General features: G+C 44.8%; 1 protein-coding gene across 1 annotated transcript in view; it reads right to left on the bottom strand.

Annotated features, from left to right (window-relative positions):
* LOC311247683 (uncharacterized protein) overlaps nt 1–22,424 on the bottom strand; it is a 35,714-nt gene extending 13,290 nt beyond the window's left edge. Inside the window, exons 1-4 of the mRNA XM_084338693.1 lie at nt 22,295–22,424; nt 22,077–22,153; nt 21,667–21,946; nt 11,101–11,255 (exon numbers count right to left, since the gene is read on the bottom strand). Coding sequence (XP_084194819.1) covers nt 11,101–11,255; nt 21,667–21,946; nt 22,077–22,152 — 511 coding nt within the window. The 5' untranslated portion in view covers nt 22,153; nt 22,295–22,424. The remainder of the gene's footprint in view (nt 1–11,100; nt 11,256–21,666; nt 21,947–22,076; nt 22,154–22,294) is intronic.
* Nucleotides 22,425–25,095: the final 2,671 nt, after the last annotated feature.

Genomic DNA, 25,095 nt, shown 5'->3' with positions numbered 1-25,095 from the left:
TACGCTTCCCCCCCCTTACACCTCATAGCTCAGCTGTTGGGGCGGGTACGTCGGGAGCGCGGGACTTGGTCCTGGTCGTGCCGGGCCGGGGCTCAGCTGTTTGGTCCCCGGCCCTGATTCAGCTCTGTGTCGCCCCGCCGTGGCCTGTTCCGTGGTCAACGCGGGCCCTCTCTCAGGCATGCGGAACTCTGTTCTGCCTTCCTGTTCTGGGGCAGCCTCTAGGCTTGGCTGCTGTCAGCTGGCGGCTGCTGTGAATCTGGTGGGGATGCGTCTTGGCTATTCTGTGGTTAACGCTATCCGGCACGCGCGCACTCCGTCCTCTACCACGGCTTACACAGGTAGGTGGCGTATTTCCAAGAGTGGTGTAGAGTGGGGGGCTTGGACCCGGTGTCCTGCCCCCTGGACGCTGTCCTTTCCTTCCTTCAGTCTATTTTGGGTATACTGTCTGCTTCGACGGTGAGGGTATATGCCGCGGCTATATCCTCTTGTCATGTGGGGTTTGAGGGCGTTACGTTGTTCAGCCACCCTCTTGTGAAGCGTTTCCTGCTTGGCGCTCGCCGTCTTAAGCCGGTGGAACGTTCTCTGTCTCCGTGTTGGGACCTCCAACTGGTCCTCGGCCAGTTGTCTGAGGCCCCGTTTGAGCCTCTTGAGCAGGCGTCTTTGGAACAGCTGTCTTCAAGACTGCATTCCTGCCGGCCATCACCTCCGCTAAGCGCGTGGGTGAGCTGTGTGCTCTCTCGATGCGGCCTGAGTGCTTGTCTATTCGTGTCAATAGCGGTGCGACTCTGAGGCCTAATCCAGTCTTCGTGCCAAAAAATATCCGGAGCTCTTTTCGCTCGAGGGATATTGTGGTTCAGGCGTTTCATCCGCCTCCTCACGCTGGTGAGTTAGAGGCGAGCCTTCACCTGTCGTGTCCCGTCCGGGCTTTGGGGGTTTACCTCAGTCGGACTCAGGACTTCAGGGCTACCGATCAGCTCTTTGTTTGTTACGGTGGCTCTTGCACTGGTAAGGCACTGTCCAAACAGTGCCTGTCACATTGGTTGTGCGAGGGCATTGCCCTTTGCTACACGTTGGCTGGACTGGCCCCCCCTGGGGGTGTCAGGGCGCACTCCACTCGTGGAGTGGCGGCCTCTGCCGCCTTGTTAGGGTGGAGGACATCTGTGCTGCGGCCTCCTGGTCCTCCCCGGGTCTCTTTGTTAGGTTTTACCTCATGGACATGACTGGGGGTTCTGTCTCCCAGGCGGTTCTGAGGTCTGGGACCTCCCCTGCGTCCCGCCCTTCGGTGGGTTAGCAGGGGTGTGTGGGTGTGTGCCACGGGGTGATGTGTCACATGTGGTCCTGCCTGTGCTGTGCGTTTTTAGGGGTCTCTAGTTCCCTCTTTTTTCGCACTTTGGTGGAGTTGACTGCCGCCCCCTCTTCACTAGGAAGGGCGGGTGGACGGGACTCCCCTCCCCCCTGGTGGTAGGGCTTGCGGGTCCTCAGGGGGTACATTTGTTGGGCCACGCATCTGCTCTGCCCCATATCTCGGTATGGCGAAGAGCGAGACGCGAGGCCAGTACGCTATAACGAAAGGTTATGACTATAACCTAGTTATATGAGTAGTGGCTGAGCGTCTCGCTCTTAGCGCGCCCTGAGGTCCCTTGGTTGGGTTTTCTATGATGGAAACTTTTTCCCGAGGAAGGGCGAGTATGACCATGTCCGGTGTCTTATAGGGGACACTGGGGCGGGGCCTGGTCAAGTGCATGGGTGCATTGTTTTTGTTAATGAAGTACAGTGGGTACTGGAGATAAAGATATATCTCGGTATGGCGAAGAGCGAGATGCTCAGCCAGTACTCAACTGCTTATCTCTTACAGAATGACCTCCTAGACCCTAATCAGTCAGGCTTCAGGACTGGTCACTCCACAGAGACAGCCCTCATTGCGGTCACAGAGGCACTTCACTTAGCAAAAGCGAAAGGCCTCTCCTCTGTCCTGATTCTCCTAGATCTATCTGCAGCCTTCGACACAGTCAACCACCAGATCCTCCTCGCGGCCCTCGCAGGAATGGGAGTGGCTGGCTCTGCGCTGACATGGTTGTCATCATACCTCAATGGCCGCTCCTACCAAGTGTCATGGAGAGGGACCCTGTCGGTCACCCGCCCCCTGCGGACGGGTGTCCCCCAGGGCTCGGTTTTAGGACCCCTTCTCTTCTCCCTCTACACTAAATCACTGGGTAACATTATCACGTCTCATGGCTTCTCCTACCACTGTTATGCCGACGATACTCAACTCTTCCTCTCCTTCCCTCCCTCAGATATCCACGTCTCTGAGCGGATCTCGGCCTGTCTGTCCGACATCTCCGCCTGGATGACGACCAACCACCTCAAACTGAACCTAAGCAAAACAGAATTGCTCCACCTGCCGGCCAAATCCTCCCCCCTGACCGACCTTTCCATCACAGTCGAGAATGCAGCTGTGACCGCGTCCCCGACCGCCAAGAACCTTGGTGTTGTCCTCGACGACCAGTTGAACTTCTCTGCTCACATCGTAGCGACAACCAGAACCTGCCGATTCCTCCTGAGCAACGTCAGAAGGATACGCCCCTTCCTGACAAAAGAAGCCACCCAACTCCTCGTCCAATCAACAGTCATCTCCCGCCTCGACTACTGCAACGCACTGCTCGCTGGCCTCCCGGCCACTGCCACTAAGCCTCTTCAACTCATTCAGAACGCAGCGGCCCGCCTGATCTCAAACCTACCGAAGTCGGCCCATGTCACCCCACTTCTTAGGGACCTGCACTGGCTCCCCATTGCTGCACGAATCCGCTTCAAGGCCCTTGACCTAGCATACCGTGCGGCAAAGGGAACTGCTCCCGCCTACCTCCGGTCAATGGTCTCTAACTACACACCCTCAAGACCCCTACGCTCTGCATCTTCTGGCCGCCTCAGACCTACTCCTATCCAAGCTCCGGGAGGGTCATCAAAGAGAAGTCGCCTATTCTCAGTCCTTGCCCCACAATGGTGGAATGAACTACCCACCCCAGTTAGGACAGCCGAAACACGTCCAATCTTTCGCCGTCGACTAAAGACTCACTTCTTCAACCATTATCTGAATTAAAAAAAAAAAAAAAAAAAATCTAACCCTAACTAACCATACTGTCATGCACTTGTCCTAATAAACTAACCTACACTGTAGCACTCAACACTTTGATGAACATTGTTACTCAGCTGATAGAGTTGTGCTCTTCCTGATGGCTTGTCGTACAGAACTTGTAAGTCGCTTTGGATAAAAGCGTCAGCTAAATGACTAAATGTAAATGTAAATGTAGATTATAGTCATAACCTTTCGTTTATTGTATAGCAATAATACCTTTTGTTTATTGTATAGCAATAATGTTTGATGACATCGGCCATTGTATAAAAGCCATTACACCACGCGCAGTTGTGGGTTATGAGAATTAGACCAGAATTAGACCAGGTCTAATTCTCATAACCCACTCCTGCGCGTGATGTAATTAAGCATTACATCACGCGCAGGACTGGGTTGTGAGAATTAGACCATGCCTAGGGGTGGTTGTTAGACCCCCCTAGGTATGGTCTAATTCTCACAACCCACGACTGCACGTGGTGTAATGGCTTTTATACAACTGACGCATTCATCCAACCTTATTGCTATACAATAAACACACATTAATTGAAGATTTATTGAAAAAAACATCCGCCAGAAAAAGTAGTTCCCAAAAAAAAATATGTGGAAGCAGCTCGGAAGTGCATCCAACTGTTCTCAGTAAGACATCCACCAAACTAAGACATTTTTTTTTTTTTTTTTTTTTAATATTCTACTACTATGCTTTGTAAAAGAAGACTGAAATAAAATCATTCATCATCATCATCATCATCATCTTTCAACTATAGGCATCCAACAAACTAAGACATCCAACTGTCTTTCAACTAGACATCCAACAAACTAACACATCCAACTTTTCTTTTCTAACCTACTTTCTATAGAACTTCATTCTTAGATGCAACAAAAAAACAACAAAAAAAAAGTTGTCTTTGCCCTATAGAAAAAAACAAGTTTTCTTTGCCCTATATAGCGGGGGGGGGGGGGGGGGGAGGTTTTCTTTTCCCTATAAGAGGGTTTTTTATTATTTTTTTACCTACTTTCTATAGAAGCAGCTGGGAGGTGCGCTGTTTTAAGTGAGCGTGGATTATTGAATTGATTGATTGATTGATTGATCGCTCATTTTATTACTGTCCGCCTTGTTTCCAACTGGTTAAGTTTAGGCACTCTTTTGAAGTCGCTCTCTTTCGAAGTTGGTTAAGGTTAGAGTTTGGAATTAGGGCTGGTGGTCTATCGCCCTGCTCTAAAGACAAACTCTAACCTTAACCAACTTCGAAAGAGAGCGACTTCGAAAGAGTGCCTTAACTTAACCAGTTGGAAACAAGGCGGACAGTAATAAAATTAGCTGTTTCCAACTGGTTAAGTTTAGGCACTCTTTCGAAGTCGCTCTCTTTCGAAGTTGGTTAAGGTTAGAGTTTGGAATTAGGGCTGGTGGTCTATCGCCCTGCTCTAAAGACAAACTCTAACCTTAACCAACTTCGAAAGAGAGCGACTTCGAAAGAGTGCCTTAACTTAACCAGTTGGAAACAAGGCGGACAGTAATAAAATTAGCTGTTTCCAACTGGTTAAGTTTAGGCACTCTTTCGAAGTCGCTCTCTTTCGAAGTTGGTTAAGGTTAGAGTTTGGAATCAGGGCTGGTGGTCTATCGCCCTGCTCTAAAGACAAACTCTAACCTTAACCAACTTCGAAAGAGAGCGACTTCGAAAGAGTGCTTAACCAGTTGGAAACAAGGCGGACAGTAATAAAATTAGCAATCAATCAATTCAATAGTCCACGCTCACTTAAAACAGTGCACCTCCCAGCTGCTTCTATAGAAAGTAGGTAAAAAAATTATAAAAATTATTTTGTTCCACAATGACTCATGACCCATCAATTACATCATCCAACATTGTTTAAGCAACTAACACATTCGCCGTGACAGAATTGTTTTTCATTTAGTCTTTATGACCCTATTGATCCATATCCTTTTGTAATGTTTACTGAGTGTCCGGCTTGTCTGCCTTCTTGCTTCACTTCTAAAAACGAGAAGCATCCATCTGCAGACAGGCAGAGCACGGCGCTCTCAGGCCCCGCGCTCTCAGGCCCGGGATACTATTGCTAAAAACTTGCATGGCGGAGTGATAGTAATGCGGTTGTGGGCGGGTCCTGGGACCAAGAGCGTGGGGTTAGTACAAATACCCACGTGTAAGTTGACTGTTTCAGCCAATCAGAATCAAGAAATGTGCATGCTGTTGTATAATGCTTTATTAGTAAACCTTCATTCTGTTGTCCAATTTTTGCCTGATAGCTCTCCACTGACAATGAAACACTGCTGTAGACAATGCTCTGTTAGCATTGTAGCCTACAGTTTTAATATCTACAGGGATAACACTAGATCTACTAGATGAGATCTAGAGGGAGAACACTAGATCTACAGGAGAACACTAGATCTACAGGGAGAACACTATATCTACAGGGAGAACACTAGATCTACAGGGAGAACACTAGATCTACAGGGAGAACACTAGATCTACTAGATCTACAGGGAGAACACTAGATCTACAGGAGAACACTAGATCTACAGGGAGAACACTAGATCTACAGGGAGAACACTAGATCTACAGGGAGAACACTAGATCTACAGGATCTACAGGGAGAACACTAGATCTACAGGGAGAACACTAGATCTACAGGAGAACACTCGATCTACAGGAGAAGATCGACTAGATCTACAGGAGAACACTAGATCTACATGAGAACACTAGATCTACAGGGAGAACACTAGATCTACAGGAGAACACTAGATCTACAGGGAGAACACTAGATCTACAGGAGAACACTAGATCTACAGGAGAACACTAGATCTACAGGGACAACACTAGATCTACAGGGAGAACACTAGATCTACAGGGAGAACACTAGATCTACAAGAGAACACTAGATCTACTAGATCTACAGAGAGAACACTAGATCTACAGGGAGAACACTAGATCTACAGGAGAACACTAGATCTACAGGGAGAACACTAGATCTACAGGGAGAACACTAGATCTACAGGAGAACACTAGATCTACTAGATCTACAGGAGAACACTAGATCTACAGGGAGAACACTAGATCTACAGGAGAACACTAGATCTACACAGATAACACTAGATCTACAGGAGAACAGATCTACAGGGAGAACACTAGATCTACACAGAGAACACTATATCTACAGGAGAACACTAGATCTACAGGAGAACACTATATCTACAGGAGAACACTAGATCTACAGGGAGAACACTAGATCTACAGGAGAACACTAGATCTAGTAGATCTACACAGAGAACACTAGATCTACACAGAGAACACTAGATCTACAGGGAGAACACTAGATATACAGGAGAACACTAGATCTACACAGAGAACACTAGATCTACAGGAGAACACTAGATCTACAGGAGAACACTAGATCTACAGGAGAACACTATATCTACAGGGAGAACACTAGATCTACAGGAGAACACTAGATCTACAGGGAGAACACTAGATCTACAGGAGAACACTAGATCTACTAGATCTACACAGAGAACACTAGATCTACTAGATCTACAGGAGAACACTATATCTACAGGGAGAACACTAGATCTACAGGAGAACACTAGATCTACAGGGAGAACACTAGATCTACAGGAGAACACTAGATCTACTAGATCTACAGGGAGAACACTAGATCTACACAGAGAACACTAGATCTACAGGGAGAACACTAGATATACAGGAGAACACTAGATATACAGGAGAACACTAGATCTACACAGAGAACACTAGATCTACAGGGAGAACACTAGATCTACAGGAGAACACTATATCTACAGGGAGAACACTAGATCTACAGGGAGAACACTAGATCTACAGGAGAACGCTAGATCTACAGGAGAACACTAGATCTACAGAGAGAACACTAGATCTACAGGAGAACGCTAGATCTACAGGGAGAACACTAGATATACAGGAGAACACTAGATCTACAGGAGAACACTAGATCTACAGGAGAACACTAGATCTACAGAGAGAACACTAGATCTACAGGAGAACGCTAGATCTACAGGAGAACACTAGATCTACAGGGACAACACTAGATCTACAGGGAGAACACTAGATCTACAAGAGAACACTAGATCTACTAGATCTACAGAGAGAACACTAGATCTACAGGGAGAACACTAGATCTACAGGAGAACACTAGATCTACAGGGAGAACACTAGATCTACAGGAGAACACTAGATCTACTAGATCTACAGGAGAACACTAGATATACAGGGAGAACACTAGATCTACAGGAGAACACTAGATCTACAGGGAGAACACTAGATCTACAGGAGAACACTAGATCTACAGGGAGAACACTAGATCTACAGGGAGAACACTAGATCTAGATCTACAGGAGAACACTAGATCTACTAGATCTACAGGAGAACACTAGATCTACAGGGAGAACACTAGATATACAGGAGAACACTAGATCTACACAGAGAACACTAGATCTACAGGAGAACACTAGATCTACAGGGAGAACACTAGATCTACAGGGAGAACACTAGATCTACACAGAGAACACTATATCTACAGGAGAACACTATATCTACAGGAGAACACTAGATCTACAGGGAGAACACTAGATCTACAGGAGAACACTAGATCTACTAGATCTACACAGAGAACACTAGATATACACAGAGAACACTAGATCTACAGGGAGAACACTAGATATACAGGAGAACACTAGATCTACAGGGAGAACACTAGATATACAGGAGAACACTAGATATATAGGAGAACACTAGATCTACACAGAGAACACTAGATCTACAGGAGAACACTAGATCTACAGGAGAACACTATATCTACAGGGAGAACACTAGATCTACAGGAGAACACTAGATCTACAGAGAGAACACTAGATCTACAGGAGAACGCTAGATCTACAGGGAGAACACTAGATATACAGGAGAACACTAGATCTACAGGAGAACACTATATCTGGGAGAACACTAGATCTACAGGAGAACACTAGATCTACAGAGAGAACACTAGATCTACAGGAGAACGCTAGATCTACAGGAGAACACTAGATCTACAGGGAGAACACTAGATCTACAAGAGAACACTAGATCTACTATATCTACAGAGAGAACACTAGATCTACAGGGAGAACACTAGATCTACAGGAGAACACTAGATCTACAGGGAGAACACTAGATCTACAGGAGAACACTAGATCTACTAGATCTACAGGAGAACACTAGATCTACAGGAGAACACTAGATCTACAGGGAGAACACTAGATCTACAGGAGAACACTAGATCTACAGGGAGAACACTAGATCTACAGGAGAACACTAGATCTACTAGATCTACAGGAGAACACTAGATCTACAGGGAGAACACTAGATCTACAGGAGAACACTAGATCTACAGGGAGAACACTAGATCTACAGGGATAATGAGGTATATTTAATAATGATTAGTTATTAAATGTAAGTAACTTTAAAGTGGAAATGAAGCAGTGAGCATAAATACATATTCATAGCATCACATTAGTATTTAGATAAGCCACAGAAGAAGTCACGTTATAAAAATAAGCAGTTTCTAAGAAAAAACGATTTGTTGTGTACATTTCTGAAGCATTTAGCATTATGGGCGCGGCCATTTTGTTGCTGACGTCATACCGTGGCTTGGGTGTATACACTCTGGTTAGCTGCCTATATTGAATGGGTCGGTCAGCAAATAAAATGTTGCCTACAAAACAACGGGACCGCGGTGGTTCTGTTTGTATTGCTCCTGGCTGTTCAAACTAATTTTACCATGTGAGAGAGAGGAAAGTTGGTTAATTTCCACAAACTACCAGTGAAAAAAACAGTGTTGTTGACATGTTGGCTCGGGCTGCCTGCACCCAGACGGCGCGACCAGCCTGTTGGACAGGGAAGGAGGATCTGCAGCGAACACTTCATTGCCTCGGATTATGTTGTTGGGGTGGGAGGTTTGTCCAGAAGACCACTAATCAGCTGAAGCCCGATGCGGTTCCCTCTGTCTTTGACAGACAGACGCAGGCAGTTCAGCGTCGGGATCATTTAGCCTGCTGGCTACCTAGCTCCACTTCAACCAGCGTTGGGAGCTCCAACGTTAGCTTGCCGATGCTACCAGCACATCGACAAGCTAGCGTTGGGAGCTCCAACGTTAGCTTGCCGATGCTACCAGCACATCGACAAGCTGCTGGAGCCAGCTAACGTTAGCTTGCTGATGCTACCAGCACATCGACAAGCTGCTGGAGCTCCCAACGCTGGTTGAAGTGGAGCTAGGTAGCCAGCAGGCTAAATGCTCCCGACGACATCGACAAGCTGCTGGAGCCAGCTAACGTTAGCTTGACTGGTTGCTGGCTAACTAACGTGGCTACTCGTCCCGGGAGATAACGGCGCTGCCTGGCTGGTTGTTGGCTAACTAACGTGGCTACTCGTCCCGGGAGATAACGGCGCTGCCTGGCTGGTTGCTGGCTAACTAACGCTAACCAGCCAGGCAGCGCCGTTATCTCCCGGGATGAGTAGCCACGTTGTCGTCGGGGAGCATTTAGCCTGCTGGCTACCTAGCTCCACTTCAACCAGCATCGGGAGATCCAGCAGCTTGTCGATGTGCTAATAGCCTCAGCAACCTAACGTTAGCTGGCTCCAGCAGATCGACAAGCTGCTGGAGCCAGCTAACGTTAGCTGCTGGCTACCTAGCTCCACTTCAACCAGCATCGGGAGCTCCAGCAGCTTGTCGATGTGCTAATAGCCTCAGCAAGCTAACGTTAGCTGGCTCCAGCAGCTTGTCGATCTGCTGGAGCCAGCTAACGTTAGGTTGCTGAGGCTATTAGCACATCGACAAGCTGCTGGAGCTCCCGATGCTGGTTGAAGTGGAGCTAGGTAGCCAGCAGGCTAAATGCTCCGCGACGCTGAACTGCCTGCGCCGGTCTGTCTGTCGAAGACCGAGGGAACCGCGTCCGGCTTCAGCTGATTAGTGGTCTTCTGGACAAACATCCCACCCCAACAACATAATCCGAGGCAATGAAGTGTTCGCTGCAGATCCTCCTTCCCTGTCCAACAGGCTGGTCGCGCCGTCTGGGTGCAGGCAGCCCGAGCCAACATGTCAACAACACTGTTTTTTTCACTGGTAGTTTGTGGAAATTAACCAACTTTCCTCTCTCTCACATGGTAAAATTAGTTTGAACAGCCAGGAGCAATACAAACAGAACCACCGCGGTCCCGTTGTTTTGTAGGCAACATTTTATTTGCTGACCGACCCATTCAATATAGGCAGCTAACCAGAGTGTATACACCCAAGCCACGGTATGACGTCAGCCATGACGTCAGCAACAAAATGGCGGCGCCCATGTTGAAAACAGGGATATTATATTATATTTTTCAGACAAATAAGATGGATTTCACATTTGATTATAGAACCCTGTCTTACACAAGGTACACAACAAACAAACTAGGATCACATTGCTCACTGCTTCATCTCCACTTTAAGTCAATGGTTATCTGGCTGTGTATTGAGGACCGTCTGTCTTAGCTGGGAGATTGAAAGGAGACTGGTTCTCACAGAAAGCCTGACACAAAGGTGTGAACAGAAGTCCTTTGTTAAGAAAGACAGCTAGCCTATTGAAATACAAATCTTGTGAGTTTCACCAACAGGTAATATTTTGTATTCCAGCAGACTACAGCAACCAAAATGGGGAATTCTTTGTTCAAATGTAAATGGTTAATTATTTCAAGCCATAGGGGGAAATAACAGGTAATACATGTAATTTCAAATATAACCACTAGATGACACATGTGAGTAATCAAAATTATGTACAAAATATACAGCATAAAATACAACAATTGTATATCTAAGGTTTACATGGTACACAGTATTTATACACAAGTTGTTATGTGCTGTGATGAAATAGGGATGAGCTAGCTTTAACACAACACAGATCTTAAGTTTGTTCTTACCATTAGGAGCAGGATACCCATACACTTCAACTTCACAGAGTGACAAATATTGTTTCACTCCAGGCAGTAACACAGTCACATAACGTCCTTTAGAACTGCTGTTCAACGTCAGAGTGAAAGGACTACCTGCAGGAATACAAGGAAAAACCCCTACCCTAAAGACAGAGACAATGGATTTAACACAAGAGACATTAAAGACAGAGACAATGGATTTAACACAAGAGACATTAAAGACAGAATCAATGGATTTAACACAAGATACATTAAAGACAGACACAATGGATTTAACACAGGACAGTTAAGCTGTTTTTATCATAAATCGATCAATAGAGACCGTATTAGATCCCCACATGGGGTATCATTGGAAATCGCCAAAATCGCCAAATGATTGACGGCGCTAAAGCCCCGCGAGTCGGGGGTACTTTGCTGTGTACTTTGGCGCACGCCTCACATATCGGCATGTAACTCGAGAACCGCTGAACGGAGGCAACAAGTAGGGCTTTAATTATTGTCTTAAAAGAAATGCACACCCGAGCCGCTAGAGGTCGGCAAAGCGGCGTGTCACGAATCGTCGTTAATGTTGTGTTTCTTTTTCAAATGTAGCCAAGAGTAAATACCTTAACCCTATCAAAACAGCAGTCAAAGTGTATATTTTAATTTTTACCAATGTTTTTAAGATTTACCGAAAATATGAATTTATCAAAAAAAATGCTAATTATATCTCTTTTATCGGAAATCCGTGAGGAAATGACTAAATCCAGATTTAACACTGCCATTGGAAAGAGGAGCTTTTTCCATATCCATAGATGTATGATTTGCCCATAATAAGGTCAAGGTCAAGTTCAAGGTAAAATATGAATTTATAATTAAAATGGATTATAATGTATTACTGTATCTACAAATCCTTCTGTTTAATCATCTTCCCTTTATCCATTTGCTTAGATTTTTTGTACACTTGATCTCAAGAAGGTGGTGAATGAGCTGCAGAAAATTCCTAATTTATATTCTCCTTTGTTTCATCACAATTTACTCAAGCCTAGTAACAGACACAATATTTCTGACACTGGGAATACATACCCCCAGGTCCTAGATACCAAGAACATGCTAATTGACCTTGTAGAAGTAGAGCAATCTTCAATTTACTGAACATAGGGCTACAGCTTAACAGGTTAAGGACAGATACAAAATATTGTATAATTGTAACAAATGTTACAAATAATCTGACGCGAACAAAAAATATACTAAAAAACTTTTTTTATTACAAATGTGTAACTTTCAAAGAGTAAAGTCCATTATGAGGGGAAAGTATTTAGCTTGTTTCGCCTGTTTGACTATCTCATCACTTATTTTGTCTCCAATCAGTGCTATGATTTCATAGATGGTTGGGTTAGTGTTACGTATGGGGGTGAGTAGTAGTGAGTCCAATGGAGGAGACAAGGAGAGACGGAGATAGGTAGCTATTTCTAAGGATGTGTCTTTATTAGGGGTGGCTACGTGGCGTAGTGGGCAAGGCGCTCGCCACGAAATCTGGAGACGCTGGGCTTGCCTGTTCGAGCCCAGCGCTCCACATTTGCTTTCAGTTTAGCTGGTCGTCCGTACTAATACACATTGGCCGTATTAGGGGGTGGGAAACTGATGGGTGGGGATCGGGGGTTGTGGACAGCGACTCCTACAGGTCGGTTGGTGCGCCTGCGCAGTAGAATCAGGAAGTGTCGGGGGCAGCGTGAGCCTCCCACGCGTTACTCCTCGCCACTGAGAGATCGAGCTGCGCAGGTGAAAAGATGCGACTGCTGTTACCTCAAGTACCGGAGGGGACTTGTGCTATGTATGACTTAGTCCACATTGCAGCCGGCTTGTGGGAGGCAAGAAACAGCGTTCGTGACAGGGGAGGGTTGAATTGGATGATACGAAATTGGGATGGGAGAAAATATAGAAAATGGGAGAAAAAGTGGATAAAAAAAAGGATGTGTCTTTATTAAAGAGATCCGGGAGCCACGGCTATCACCGCCGGGCTGCTACTCAGGAGCACCGGAGGGATGCAGAGAATTCATCACCCAGTGTTCACTCGTGTTCCAATTGCAGCCACGCTCATTCCCCTCTGCTATTTCCCAGGTCGCATACATCATCACCGTCCTCTCTGGCCGAGCACTTTCCTGGGCTACAGCCGAATGGGAGAATGGGTCAGTAATCTGTAGCAATGTGGACGCCTTTACCGGGGAGTTGAGAAGAGTCTTCGATACTTCCCGAGTATTTTCTATTTATGAGGCCGGTGGACGGCTAGTCGCCTGCCGGCAGGGCCTCCGCAATGTTACAGATTACGCCATTGAATTCAGGATTGTGGCTCGGGAGGCAGCTTGGCCAGAGATTCCCTGTTGTGTCTTGTTTGTTCAGGGGCTCTCCGTACGGATGAAGGACGAGCTCTCCGTACGTGAGTTGCCGGAGCACTTGGATGAGATCATCACCATGGCCATTGTTACGACCCTGGCTCAAAGGGAAGCAACATTAGTGCACACAGACACCAAAAGACTATTCTAATTAAGATTACTAGCTCAAACTAAAGATCAAAGTGGTGGAAAGGGAAAAAGACACTGCTTCAACCATCTCCTCTAGCAACTGTGACCCTGCATGTGTGGGTGAGGAAGGCCTTTTGAGCACTGCCAGGCAGGTGTCCAATTAGCACTAATCAGCCAATTAGCAGCAGTCAGCTGTACCACAGGCCAAAAGCCTGGGACATAACATCTCCCCCACCAAAATGGTTGCCAACCATTACACATCAAACCACTAAACAAAAAATATTGTGACCCATTAATTGTCAGGGCCACTACCACAACAGCGATAACGGCCGGCCCCTGTCGCACACAACCTTCAACCTTGTCGAATGCTCCCCACTGTGAAACATTCGACAATGCGGTTTAAAACAAAAAACAACACTGTCCCGACTCTCGGGCAAGCGAGACCTCACAAAAGATTCCTCCACTGCGGTATATGGCTGGAGTGGGGCAGGCTCATCCTCCACTGAGGCGTAAGGCCTAGGACCCCATCGACAAACCAATACCTTATCACATATAAGCTCCATTTCAACAGGCCTCTCCACCGATACCGACCTGTCAAAAAGAGACTGCAAACCAAAATCAATATGAGAGCTAAGCTCACTGCGCTCAGCAGGACAGAACACCGGAAAACAAATATCATAGGTCTCTGATACCACCACAGCGCCCCTATCCATTCCTCCTGGCACTGGCAGTTCAGGAGAGTGCAAATCGTGAACATCCAGAGTAGGATGCACCGCCTCAGGTACGGCCTCACCGTCCCTGGAACATGGCAATACATCAGTCACAAAAGCATCTGGAATACCATCCAAAATGACGTCACATAGAATAACATGGTCAGGATCCAAAATGGTGTCAGTCAAATTAGTACTGTCACAAGCCAAAATGGTGGCACACACAGTAACATCGTCATGACACAAAATGGTGGCACACACATCCACTTCGTCATGATCAAAATGGTTGCCACATGAATTAGCAACATCCCTCATAGCATCCTTCCCACTCTCATCCTCCTCACTCTCCTCCTCCAATTTGTCCGTGGCCTCAGCCACCGTACAGGCTGGGAAGACCTCGAGACACTGCTCCGCCCGACCATCTCCCGCCACCTGAGTATCTGGCACACAAGTCACCTCCGGTTTCACCACCGGGCCCGACACTAGGGCCCAATCAAGAAAAACACAATGCAGAGGTACATTCATAGTGTGCATTGCAAAATCTTCAACAACACCTGCACCTGCATTACTTAAACTACGCCGCGCCATCTCACGGTTAAATGCAGCCACTTCAAAAAGGGACGACAAGGAGACATCTCTATTTTTCTCTAGCACTAGCTCCTCCTTCCCAAATCCCTCAACAGAGTCACTTTCCAATTCAACAAAGAACGTGTCACCAAGTGTAATGTCACAATCTGAAGTATCAACAACATCACTTTTGTCCTTTGACATTGCCCGTGTCACAGCACACACAGGGAACACTCCTGGATGTTTCTGTGCCAGCTCATTAGGGACCTCAGAAACCACAGGGATGGGAATTACAACTGGAGTAGCCAGCACTTTGTCACCAGCCAAATCATTCCCTAGAATGAAGGACACACCTCTTATGGGAATGTGAGAACATACCCCCACAACAACATTGCTTGATACTAAGGGAGAGTTGAGTGTGACCTCATGCAAAGGTGCATCCACAAATCCACCTCCAAATTCACGAACAACGACACCGGAATGCAATGAAGACTTTTCTGAAAACGGCAAAATCCCCTCCAGAATGAGGGACTGAAAAGCTCCGGTATCTCTCCATATTGTTATAGCCTGCTTTGACTCTAGTGCATCAGTCAGGGAAACAAATCCATCCATCATAAATCTTGAGGAGCCCTCGAGCTCTTTGTCCACAACTTTGATACTCCCCCCATCACCCTCTAACGTTGGCATAGGTGTTCTGCATACGGTTTCTACCAGAGCCACAGTTTTGAAATTTTTCTGTTCAAGCACCGGGCACCCAGCAACGATATGACCAGGCTCCTTACAGTAGAAACATATAATCCCCTCTGGGAATGCACTAGCAGAACCACCACGCCTAGGAGGTGAAGTAAACTGACCAGCAGACACAGGTTTTGGGAAACGCCCCCCCCCCCTGAAAAGGACGCCTACCCCTGGACTCAACACGGTATTCCTCCACAAAGACGGACTTGTGTGTTGTGTGTCAACACAAACTCATCAGCCAAGACAGCAGCGTCGCCTATCTTCAATACCTTACGCTCGTTTAGATGAGTGGAAACGGTATCAGGAACACATCTTTTAAATTCCTCTAGGAGAATCAACTGTCTAATCTGCTCCTTTGACTCTGCCTTCTGAGAGGTACACCATCTATCAAACAGGTTCTCCTTCTCTTTTCCAAATTCAACATACGTCTGTCCCTCCGACCTGCGATAGCCTCTAAAACGCTGACGATAGGCCTCTGGGACTAGTTCATAAGCCCTCAATATGGAAGCCTTTACAAGCTCATAGTCAGCACTTTGTTCAAGGGACAGAGCAGTATACGCCCCCTGTGCCTAACAAACGAGAACACACTGCAGCAGCAGCGTCCAGGCTGTATTAGGCCACTTCAACGTGGTTGCCACCCGTTCAAAAAGGGGGAAATACCTATCCACATCCTTCTCAGAAAAAGGAGGCACCATCCTAATATTTTTGCCGATATCAAAACCGGAACGCGACTCCGAATGCAGAGAACCCGACTGGCAGCATGCTTATATTCAAGCTCCTTCAGCGCACAATCGTGCTCTCTCTCTCTCTCTTCCCTCCTCTCCTCTCTCTCTCTCGTTGTAGCTGTTTTTCCTTAAGCTCCCGCTCCTTAATCCTCTCCTCTTGCTGTCTCTCCTCTCTCCTCTCCTCTTGCTGTAGCTGTTTTTCCTTAAACTATAACTCTCTAAGCCTCCACTCACCCTCCGCCACACCAGATAGTAGCGGAGACACGTCAGTCAAAAGAGGCTCCTCCACCCTCGCCACAAGCACCTGCTCCCTAACGAGTAAAGCCCTCAAAGCACTCAAGGCAGTTGGTTTCAAACGCTTCTCACTGGCAGTAAGCTCCACCTTGTAGTGCACAGCAAGCTCCAGAAGCAGTGCTTTGGAAAACCTCTCCAACACCTCATCAGAAGGGTGATCAACAAAATCCTTTATGGAAGCCATCCTTACTGCACCAGCGCCACAAACTGCTCACTTTAGAGTTACCCAAAAGCTGCCAAAAGCACCCTAGAATACACACAATTTACCTGAAGAACCACTAAAGAACCACTGAAGAACCACTGAAGAACCACGAAGAACCACTGAAGAACCACTAAAGAGCCACTAAAGAACCACTGAAGAACCACTAAAGAACCACTAAAGAAACACTAAAGAACCACTGAAGAACCACGAAGAACCACTGAAGAACCATAAAGAACCACTGAAGCACGCTGAAGCACCGCTGAAGCACCGCTTGTTAGTGGTAGCATGCTAATGCTAATACTAATAACTATAAGGAGAGCAGTCAGTTTCTGTACCTGCCCGCCTGTGTGTTTGGCGTGTGACCTGGTGGAGATGTGTGCTCTACTGAGAGCACCTTTCTAGTTTGCAAATAATTCAACCACTGAAGCACCTACAGTAGCAGAGTTAGCACAGAGCAGAGTTAGCACAGAGTTAGCACTGGTTAGCACAGAGCAGAGTTAGCACAGCAAATGGCACACGGCAAATGGCAAACCACACAAGAGAACCAACACCCTTCAGTAACACAAACCAGTGAGGCAAAAACCCCTGTGATACACTAAAAAAAATAAATAAAATTATAACAAACAAATTCAAACAGGCGCCCCTTACCATCTGATCAGGGCGGCGTCAAGGCTTCTAATTCAAAGAGTTGTTGAGATTTACAGAGGCCTTGGAGCTTATTACAAAAACTACGGTAGCAGTAGTAGTAGGCAGTTATCTTTGATCTACTACTAAATTTTTGGGGAACACCCCGTAGGCCTACACCTATAATGAAAATGCTAGCCTTTTTACTTATTATTTATTTTAATTTTTTACTTTATTATTATTATTATTTTTTTTTTAATTTTTAATTTCTTTTATATATGTATGTGGGGACGAGTAGGGATGAATATTAGATGTATACCATGGATGGATGGATGGATAGGTTTGCCAGTCCAGGATCTGTACTGGTACTCCCCCTTTTGTTTGTGTTTTTTGTCTCTTGTTTTTGTATGGGTGATGGGTAAAACAAAAAAAAGTGTCAAGATTTAAAATATGCGTATGTACATTTGTGTGTGTATGTACGTATGTACAGGGGGTGTGCGAGCAGTGCGGTCGCACAGGGCCTCGCGGGAAGGGGGGCCTCGCAAAAAAAAAAAAAAAAAAAAAATTTATTTATTATTATTTTTATTTTTATTTTTTATTTATTTTAAAAATGTTTGCGAGGCCCCCCTTCCCGCGAGGCCCTTTTTCATCACATTCCTAAAATCTAGTTTTGCTTATATGCTTATATATTTCACATTAGACACGTTTGTAGAATGTGTCTGACTTGTTCCTGGCTCTGAGGCTCTGCAGGCAGCTCTGAGGCTCTGCAGGCAGCAGAATTGGTTTCAATGAGGGGAGGGGTTACAGGTAAGGTAGCGTCTGTTGAGTTCATTGTGTGTGTCTGTGTGCGTGCCGGGGGGGGGGGGGGGGGGGGGGGGGGCGTGAACCGACTCATTGCCAGACGTGAGCGATTCGACTCACGCTCACGGCAATGAATCGGCTCTTATGAACGAGTCGCTCATGACCGACCCATCACTAGCGTCTGACTATTTCGTGCGTGCAGCATTGGAGGTTATGCCAGCCAAGATGAAGAGGACATCGTTCGGCAGATGGACTGAAGATGAAAGTTGTTGCATGTTAGACAGTTCAGTCAGGTTAGCCATCCCGGCTAAAGACAGGGACAGCTAGTTAGCTTTAGCTACGTTATAATATTGAGTGCTAACGTGTGGTTCAGTCGGGATATAGCCATGATGATGTCGGCTAGTAGCTAGCTTAGCTAAAGGCTAACTAGCGTTAGCTAACCTAGAGACAGCGCGTGCAGCATTGTTATGCCAAGATGAAGAGGACGGTCGTTCGGCAGATGAACTTCGTCAACTCCACGCGGTTGTCTCCATCCTCTTGGACGTTTGGTGAGTTTTTAATGCACTCTATTCTATTCCCGCTGTGGATATCTCTCTCTCTCTCTCTCTCTCTCTCTCTCTCTCTCTCTCTCTCTCTCGGGAGCCAAACAGGCCGACTAGCTTTTGTAGTACTAGTAGCTAACGGTGTGTGGCCTGGTGTCAGCACCTGGTGCGAGGGAGGTGAGCTTGGTGTTTCATTATGAGAATATCTCCATGCTCAAGTCGGCTATAGTCCGCGAGGGACTTGTTGCCGGCACCGCTATGGTAAACACCACTCTGTAGTGGGACGTGTATTGCCTTCTTTTTCCCTTCTCTCTTCGTATGAGAAGAGGAAAACACAGCGTTAGCCAGTTAGCTGTTTAGCTACGACGTTAGCTGCTCGTTTTCGCTCGGCTGGGAACGTTAGCTTGATGCTATCAGTTAGCCTAGAGTTAGCTGTTAGCTTGTGCTACGACCATTGACATTAGCCGTGAGAATAGCAGGCCCTGGCACTCTGACTACGACATCATCTTTGACAGAAGATGTAGTCGGGCCTGCACCATGACAAGGCACCGGCCATAGCTTCTTTTTGTCCCGCCAGCGAGAGGCCTTTCGTCAACGTGGAGACCTGTGTTGCGGCCTTTCGCCCTGCGTTCCTTGGTGCAGGTAAGATGTCCATTGGACATTACCCCACTCTTCCTTCCTTCCCCTCCCGAATGTTTTGTTAATAACGATGTTTTTTTCCAGGCAAAACATATGTTACTTCACAACATTTGGAGATACGACATTTGCTGTGTGTGAATTGTCTTGGTCGTTTGTGTAGCTTGGGTAGCGTTGGCCAAAGCTGTGTGTGGCCTGGTGTCAGTACCTGGCTACTCTATTTGCAGTTAGCCTATTTAGCTGATGTCGGCCATTGGCTCCTTGCTACTTTGTTTTCTCTGGTATAGACCCTCTTCTCTTCGCGTTTAAATCTCGCACAGGGCCTCGCATTTCTCCCAGGCGGCCCTGCGTATGTATTTATGTATGGATATGTGCAGTTATGTATGTGTATGTGTGTACAGTACACATACTATACCTAAATGTAAAGTGACTTATTTGACACAATAAAGTATTAACATTTTTTAGTAATTAATTAAAAACTAAAAGTAATTTTAGCGAGTTAATTTAGTTAGTCAGACGTTGTTTCAAATGTAGCCAAGAGTAAAGACCCTATCCCCCAAAAAAAACAGTCAAAGTGTACATTTTCAGCACTACATTTGTTTACCAATGGTTTTAAGTGTTTAAGCAAAATATGAGTGTATAAATATCTTGGCGCACTAAGCTACCCAGCTCACGCCAGCCGCTTTGGAAGCTCGAGCTGCTTGACGTGAAAATTGTTTTTGAATGTTATTTTCATGATTATATCTCATGGGTCGAACAAACCTGAACGTTATTGCCATAAAATAGAACGTAGTTTGTTTCTTTACCTTTCTGTGAATGTCTAGAAAAAAAACGCATTGCAATCTGATGAAAAATTACATAGCAATGGACATTATAAAAAAGTAACTGTACTTACAGTCGATTTAATTCACGTTCTTTGCTGCCCTGTGACAGGCGCCTGGTGGTACTAAATCCAGATTGAACTCTTGCCATTGGAAAGATGAGATTTTTGGCCCGATCCATATATCTATGATTTGGCCATAATATGGTCATTTATAGGCCTGATATTCAATATTAATATTTAAAATTGCATGTGTCCAGATGGCAAAATTAAGTACTGTATCTACAAAACCCCCTGTAAAGCATCTGCCCTTTATTCATTTATTGTTTTCTACCCTGAAACTTGTGAAATCCAAGCACAGATCTCGTTTGACTGACACACATGTGAAGGAACTGCTTCGAGTACAACTGAATACAAGCCGAATCCGAAGAGTATTGTGGCAAGCAAGGAGTGCCAGAAGTCCCACTGAGTAGTGACAGGTAAGACAAAAACACTTGTCACATACTGTTACTGTGTGGCAGGCTATTGTAAATAGAGAGAGAGAGAGAGAGAGAGAGAGAGAGAGAGAGAGAGAGAGAGAGAGAGAGAGAGAGAGAGAGAGAGAGAGAGAGAGAGAGAGAGAGAGAGAGAGAGAGAGAGAGAGAGAGAGAGAGAGAGAGAGAGAGAGAGACAGAGAGACAGAGAGACAGAGAGACAGAGAGACAGACAGACAGACAGACAGACAGACAGACAGACAGACAGACAGACAGACAGACAGTGCTAGCCTTTGTCTCCCATCTGCTCTCAGTCCAGCCCAGCCTAACCCAGGTCAGTCCAGCCCAGCCTACATTTTTTTTTTAAGTTTGCATTTTTCTCATACAGGCCCATACAGAACCAAGCATTTCACTGTAATGTACATGTACTTTATACGTGACAAATAAAAGCAAACTTGAAACTTGAACTTCTTATTTAGACTGGGGTGCCTTGGAATTTTAACCCAAAGAGGGTGGGACCTATAAACACATTTACTATCCAATAGCATTGTGACTGTAAGGCTGAACAACAGGACCCATTGACTATGTACATGTGCTTACATTTTTTTTAAATAAACATTTACAGACTTTTTTTAAATAGCTAAAAGTGATGTAGTAATTTAGCTACCGATGGTTTCGCAGGGTACTTATGAAGGGTGCCGTGACTGAAAAAAAGGTTGAGAAACGCTGGTATATATGGTGTGGCTCTTTGTGGTACCACAGTAATTTTTGTGGCTCTTAGTCTCTGACTGGTTGGCCACCCCTGCCCTAGGCAATGGAAGCAATGGGACAAACACCCTCGGTGATAGGCACTGTTGTATTCCAGGCTCTCTCCTCTACAGATCAAATATGTAGAAAGTGAAATTAAAGAAAAACTCTCACCTAGGGTTGAGATTACCATTATACTCCAGGGAACTTCCTATGTGGACCTCAGCACCATTGATTCTCTTAGCACAGCAGTCTCCTTCTTTGGAGGAGTGATTGTGTGTGATGGTGACAGAGGTGACTATATAGGAGTCTAGCAGGTCCAGTCTCCACCAGGGGCTTTTCTGTTTGCTAGTGTGCGTACAAGTTGAATCATGGTTTCCATCAATGGCCAAGGCTGCATATCTGGAGGTCAAGGTACTTGATTGGGTAGCTCTTCCACGCAATGCAAGATTTTCTGCAGCGGTATCACAAAGATAGTTAGTTATACACATATGTTTATATAAAGTTACAAGAGTGGTATTTCTATAACGAAAGTTTGATCTCAATCAATTATCAACAAATACATGTATTTCACAAAACTCTACCTAGGTCACGGGTGCTGATGGGAGTAGGCTCCCATATAAGAACCAACAGAAGACTGATCAAAGTTGTGTAAATCATCCTGTAAGAAAAGTGAAGCACAATGGAAAAATCAATAAGATCATCAAACATATGAATGTAAATGTCTTAAGTTGCAAACCAACAAATTAAAAAGAAGCCATAACCAACAAGCATAATCACCTACTGTACGTTACTCACTGACCTGTTTGAATGAAGCTCCACAAGAAATCCTTGAGACTCTGCTGGTTTGTTGCAACAACAGAATGTACATGGTATTTATATGCTCCTCGATTTATATGCTCCTCCTTTATATGCTGCTCCAAAGAATCAGGTTTCCCAACATAGATGTGGTGAAGAGTATGATATATTTGGGTCACAATATCACTGATGAGTTATGACATGTGTGATGATGTTGATGTGCAGTGCCAGTGCTGCAAACTGTATGCACAGGCCAATATGCTGGCACGGACATTTTATATGTGTACAGACAATGTGAAAATAGGCCTGTTCAGAGCCTATATTGTACTCCATTTTATACTGCAGTACTATGGTGTAATTATAGCACAGCAAAAAAAAAAAAAAAAATGCAGGTAGTTTTGAATGATGCATTTAGGATCCTCCTTAAGCTCCCAAGACGGACTAGTGCAAGCCATTTGTTTGTGACTACAAATGTCCCCACCTTCCATGCTCTGCTGAGGAACCTGATTTTTACGTGTCGTTTATTAGAGTCAAAAAACAAGATAATAGGTGCCATTAGTGATGTAAAACGAAGTGATACAAGGTACTCCTCTGATTTGTGGAAACATTGGAACCGATGCCTTTATGTATTTTAATGTTTTTTAAATCTATGTTGTTGGCCTTGTTTCTTTTGTTATTGTGTTCTTGTTGTTGTTTTGTATATGTGTAATATGGACCTTGAGTCTGAAATAAAGTCTTCATCAATCAATCATCAATAGTGCATTGATTGGCATTTGATTAGCTTCTTCCTTGTTTGTGTTTGAAAGCTGTTTCTGTACCGTGTGTTCGCAGGTACATTTTGACCCATGATTTAACTCCAAAGTCTAGTTCTAAGTCTAAAACAATGACTACTGTATCATCCAATATTGTTATGATAACTAACCTATTATGCATTCATAACCATACAATCCTGCTGTAATTTAATTGTATGGCCCCAATATGATTAAATTCACTAATTTTATTCCCTATAGTGAAGACAGTGGATAATTATGTTATCGACACAATAGTTCAGCACATTGGTTCCGCATATACCTGCATATAACCCCTAATATACTTGCTTCAAGTTTCAAGTTCAAGTTTCTTTATTAGTTGTCATACAACTTTTATAGATACAAATAGATAAGTATAAAATAAGTATAAAATAGAAGTCAAAAGCACGTAAACAAAAGTGTTCAATATACATATATACAATATACAATGCAGAGTAGAAAAAATAACTGAGTTACAATACAATATACAGTACAATGCAGAAATGGGATGAGGTACAATTTAGGGTAAGGTGTAATGAGGTATAGGCCGGGAGCCAGGTCCACCGCTCAGGATGTTTTTTGCTACCTGTTTTACATTATTATTTCCTGTTATCCCATACCATGGGTCATCACAAGTTGATAATGACCACCCCCAACTCAGCCCCGTTTGGCCTCAGGGGTCAAAAAACATATTTTTGGGAAAGGCTTCTGGCGAAATTATGTAATTGCAAATATGAGGGTACTGCAACTGCATAAATTGTCAGATTAGTCTGAAACTTTGCATGGTGTATCCTGACACATAGGGGAAAGTATCAGAATAATACTCTGGGGCTTACTACCTTTCTATTGTCAAATATCACACTCAGAATACCCCAAAAGACTAAACAATTTCTGTCCGCCTGACAAATTGTTATCAAAAGTGATCATTTTCAAGTATTTTATTATACATGTTGCTGCCTCACATGGATATGAAAAACGTCCCACATCTATAAGCTTCAATTTAAGTCCAAGATTACCTTTCCATCTAGAAGATTACACCTGATATGACCAAAGTTCTCCATTGTACCTCAAATATATCTAAAAAATATATTAAACAAGAGTTGAGACTTAAGTAATGTACTGCTATACTATCTGAAGTGAATTACATGAAAAGTTAACAATGTTACGCCCCCTGGTGGAACAGGGTATCACAGTGCAACATAAAGCAGTGCTGACCCGGTTACACACACCAACCAACCAAAGCCCTAACCCTGTTTCATGTCACATCCCACCTGAAGTTATTGAGCAAAGACAATTTTGGGTAAGTTGATCTATTTTTCTGGCTGTGGGAAGAGATTGAGTCTATTACGAGATTGGTATTTTTCTATATGAAAGGTGGCAACTCAGCCCAATGTAGCTAGCCAGTGAGAGCAGGAGCGGCAGACTAGTTAGTGAGAGTAGAAGTGGGAGAAAGATTATGAAATTATAATTATTAAGAAATTCTAATTATTAGCAACTCTACTTCTAGAGTGATAACATTAGCTAGTTAGTTTGTAGATTGTTAGCTGCCAGCCCAATGTAGCTAGCTAGTGGGAGTGGGCGACTAGTGAGAGCAGAAGTGGGATATAAATTATGGTGTGTGTGTGTACACATGTGTGTACAATGGTTGCAATGCTACGCTATAGTCAAGGTGCCAAAGAGACGACAAGATGCCTGGATACCTTGCCAGAGTGCTTCCATGCTGGAAGCTCTTGAGACTCCTCGATGACAAGTATCTGGAAACGTATGAACCACTCTCTGCAGAATGGGCTGCATTTCTGGAAAATCTCACTCTGAATGAATCTACTCTCACTGAAGTGCTCTTATCAGAAGATGTATCTCACCACATGGCAGAATATCATGCATTTAGAGAAGCAGTGAGAAATGGGGAGCTGGGAGATGTTTTAGATGGAATACATGGACTGCACCTGGCTCGTCCTGTCAATGAATAAGGCAATCAAAATGAATGACTATGAAGGATACAAAGCCATCCTAAACA

This window comes from Notolepis coatsorum (assembly GCF_963971535.1).
Source record: "Notolepis coatsorum genome assembly, contig: SCAFFOLD_430, whole genome shotgun sequence".
Classification (NCBI taxonomy): Eukaryota; Metazoa; Chordata; class Actinopteri; order Aulopiformes; family Paralepididae; genus Notolepis; species Notolepis coatsorum.
The sequence above is the reverse complement of the archived record's forward strand: the minus strand, read 5'-3'. Positions and strand labels throughout refer to the sequence as shown.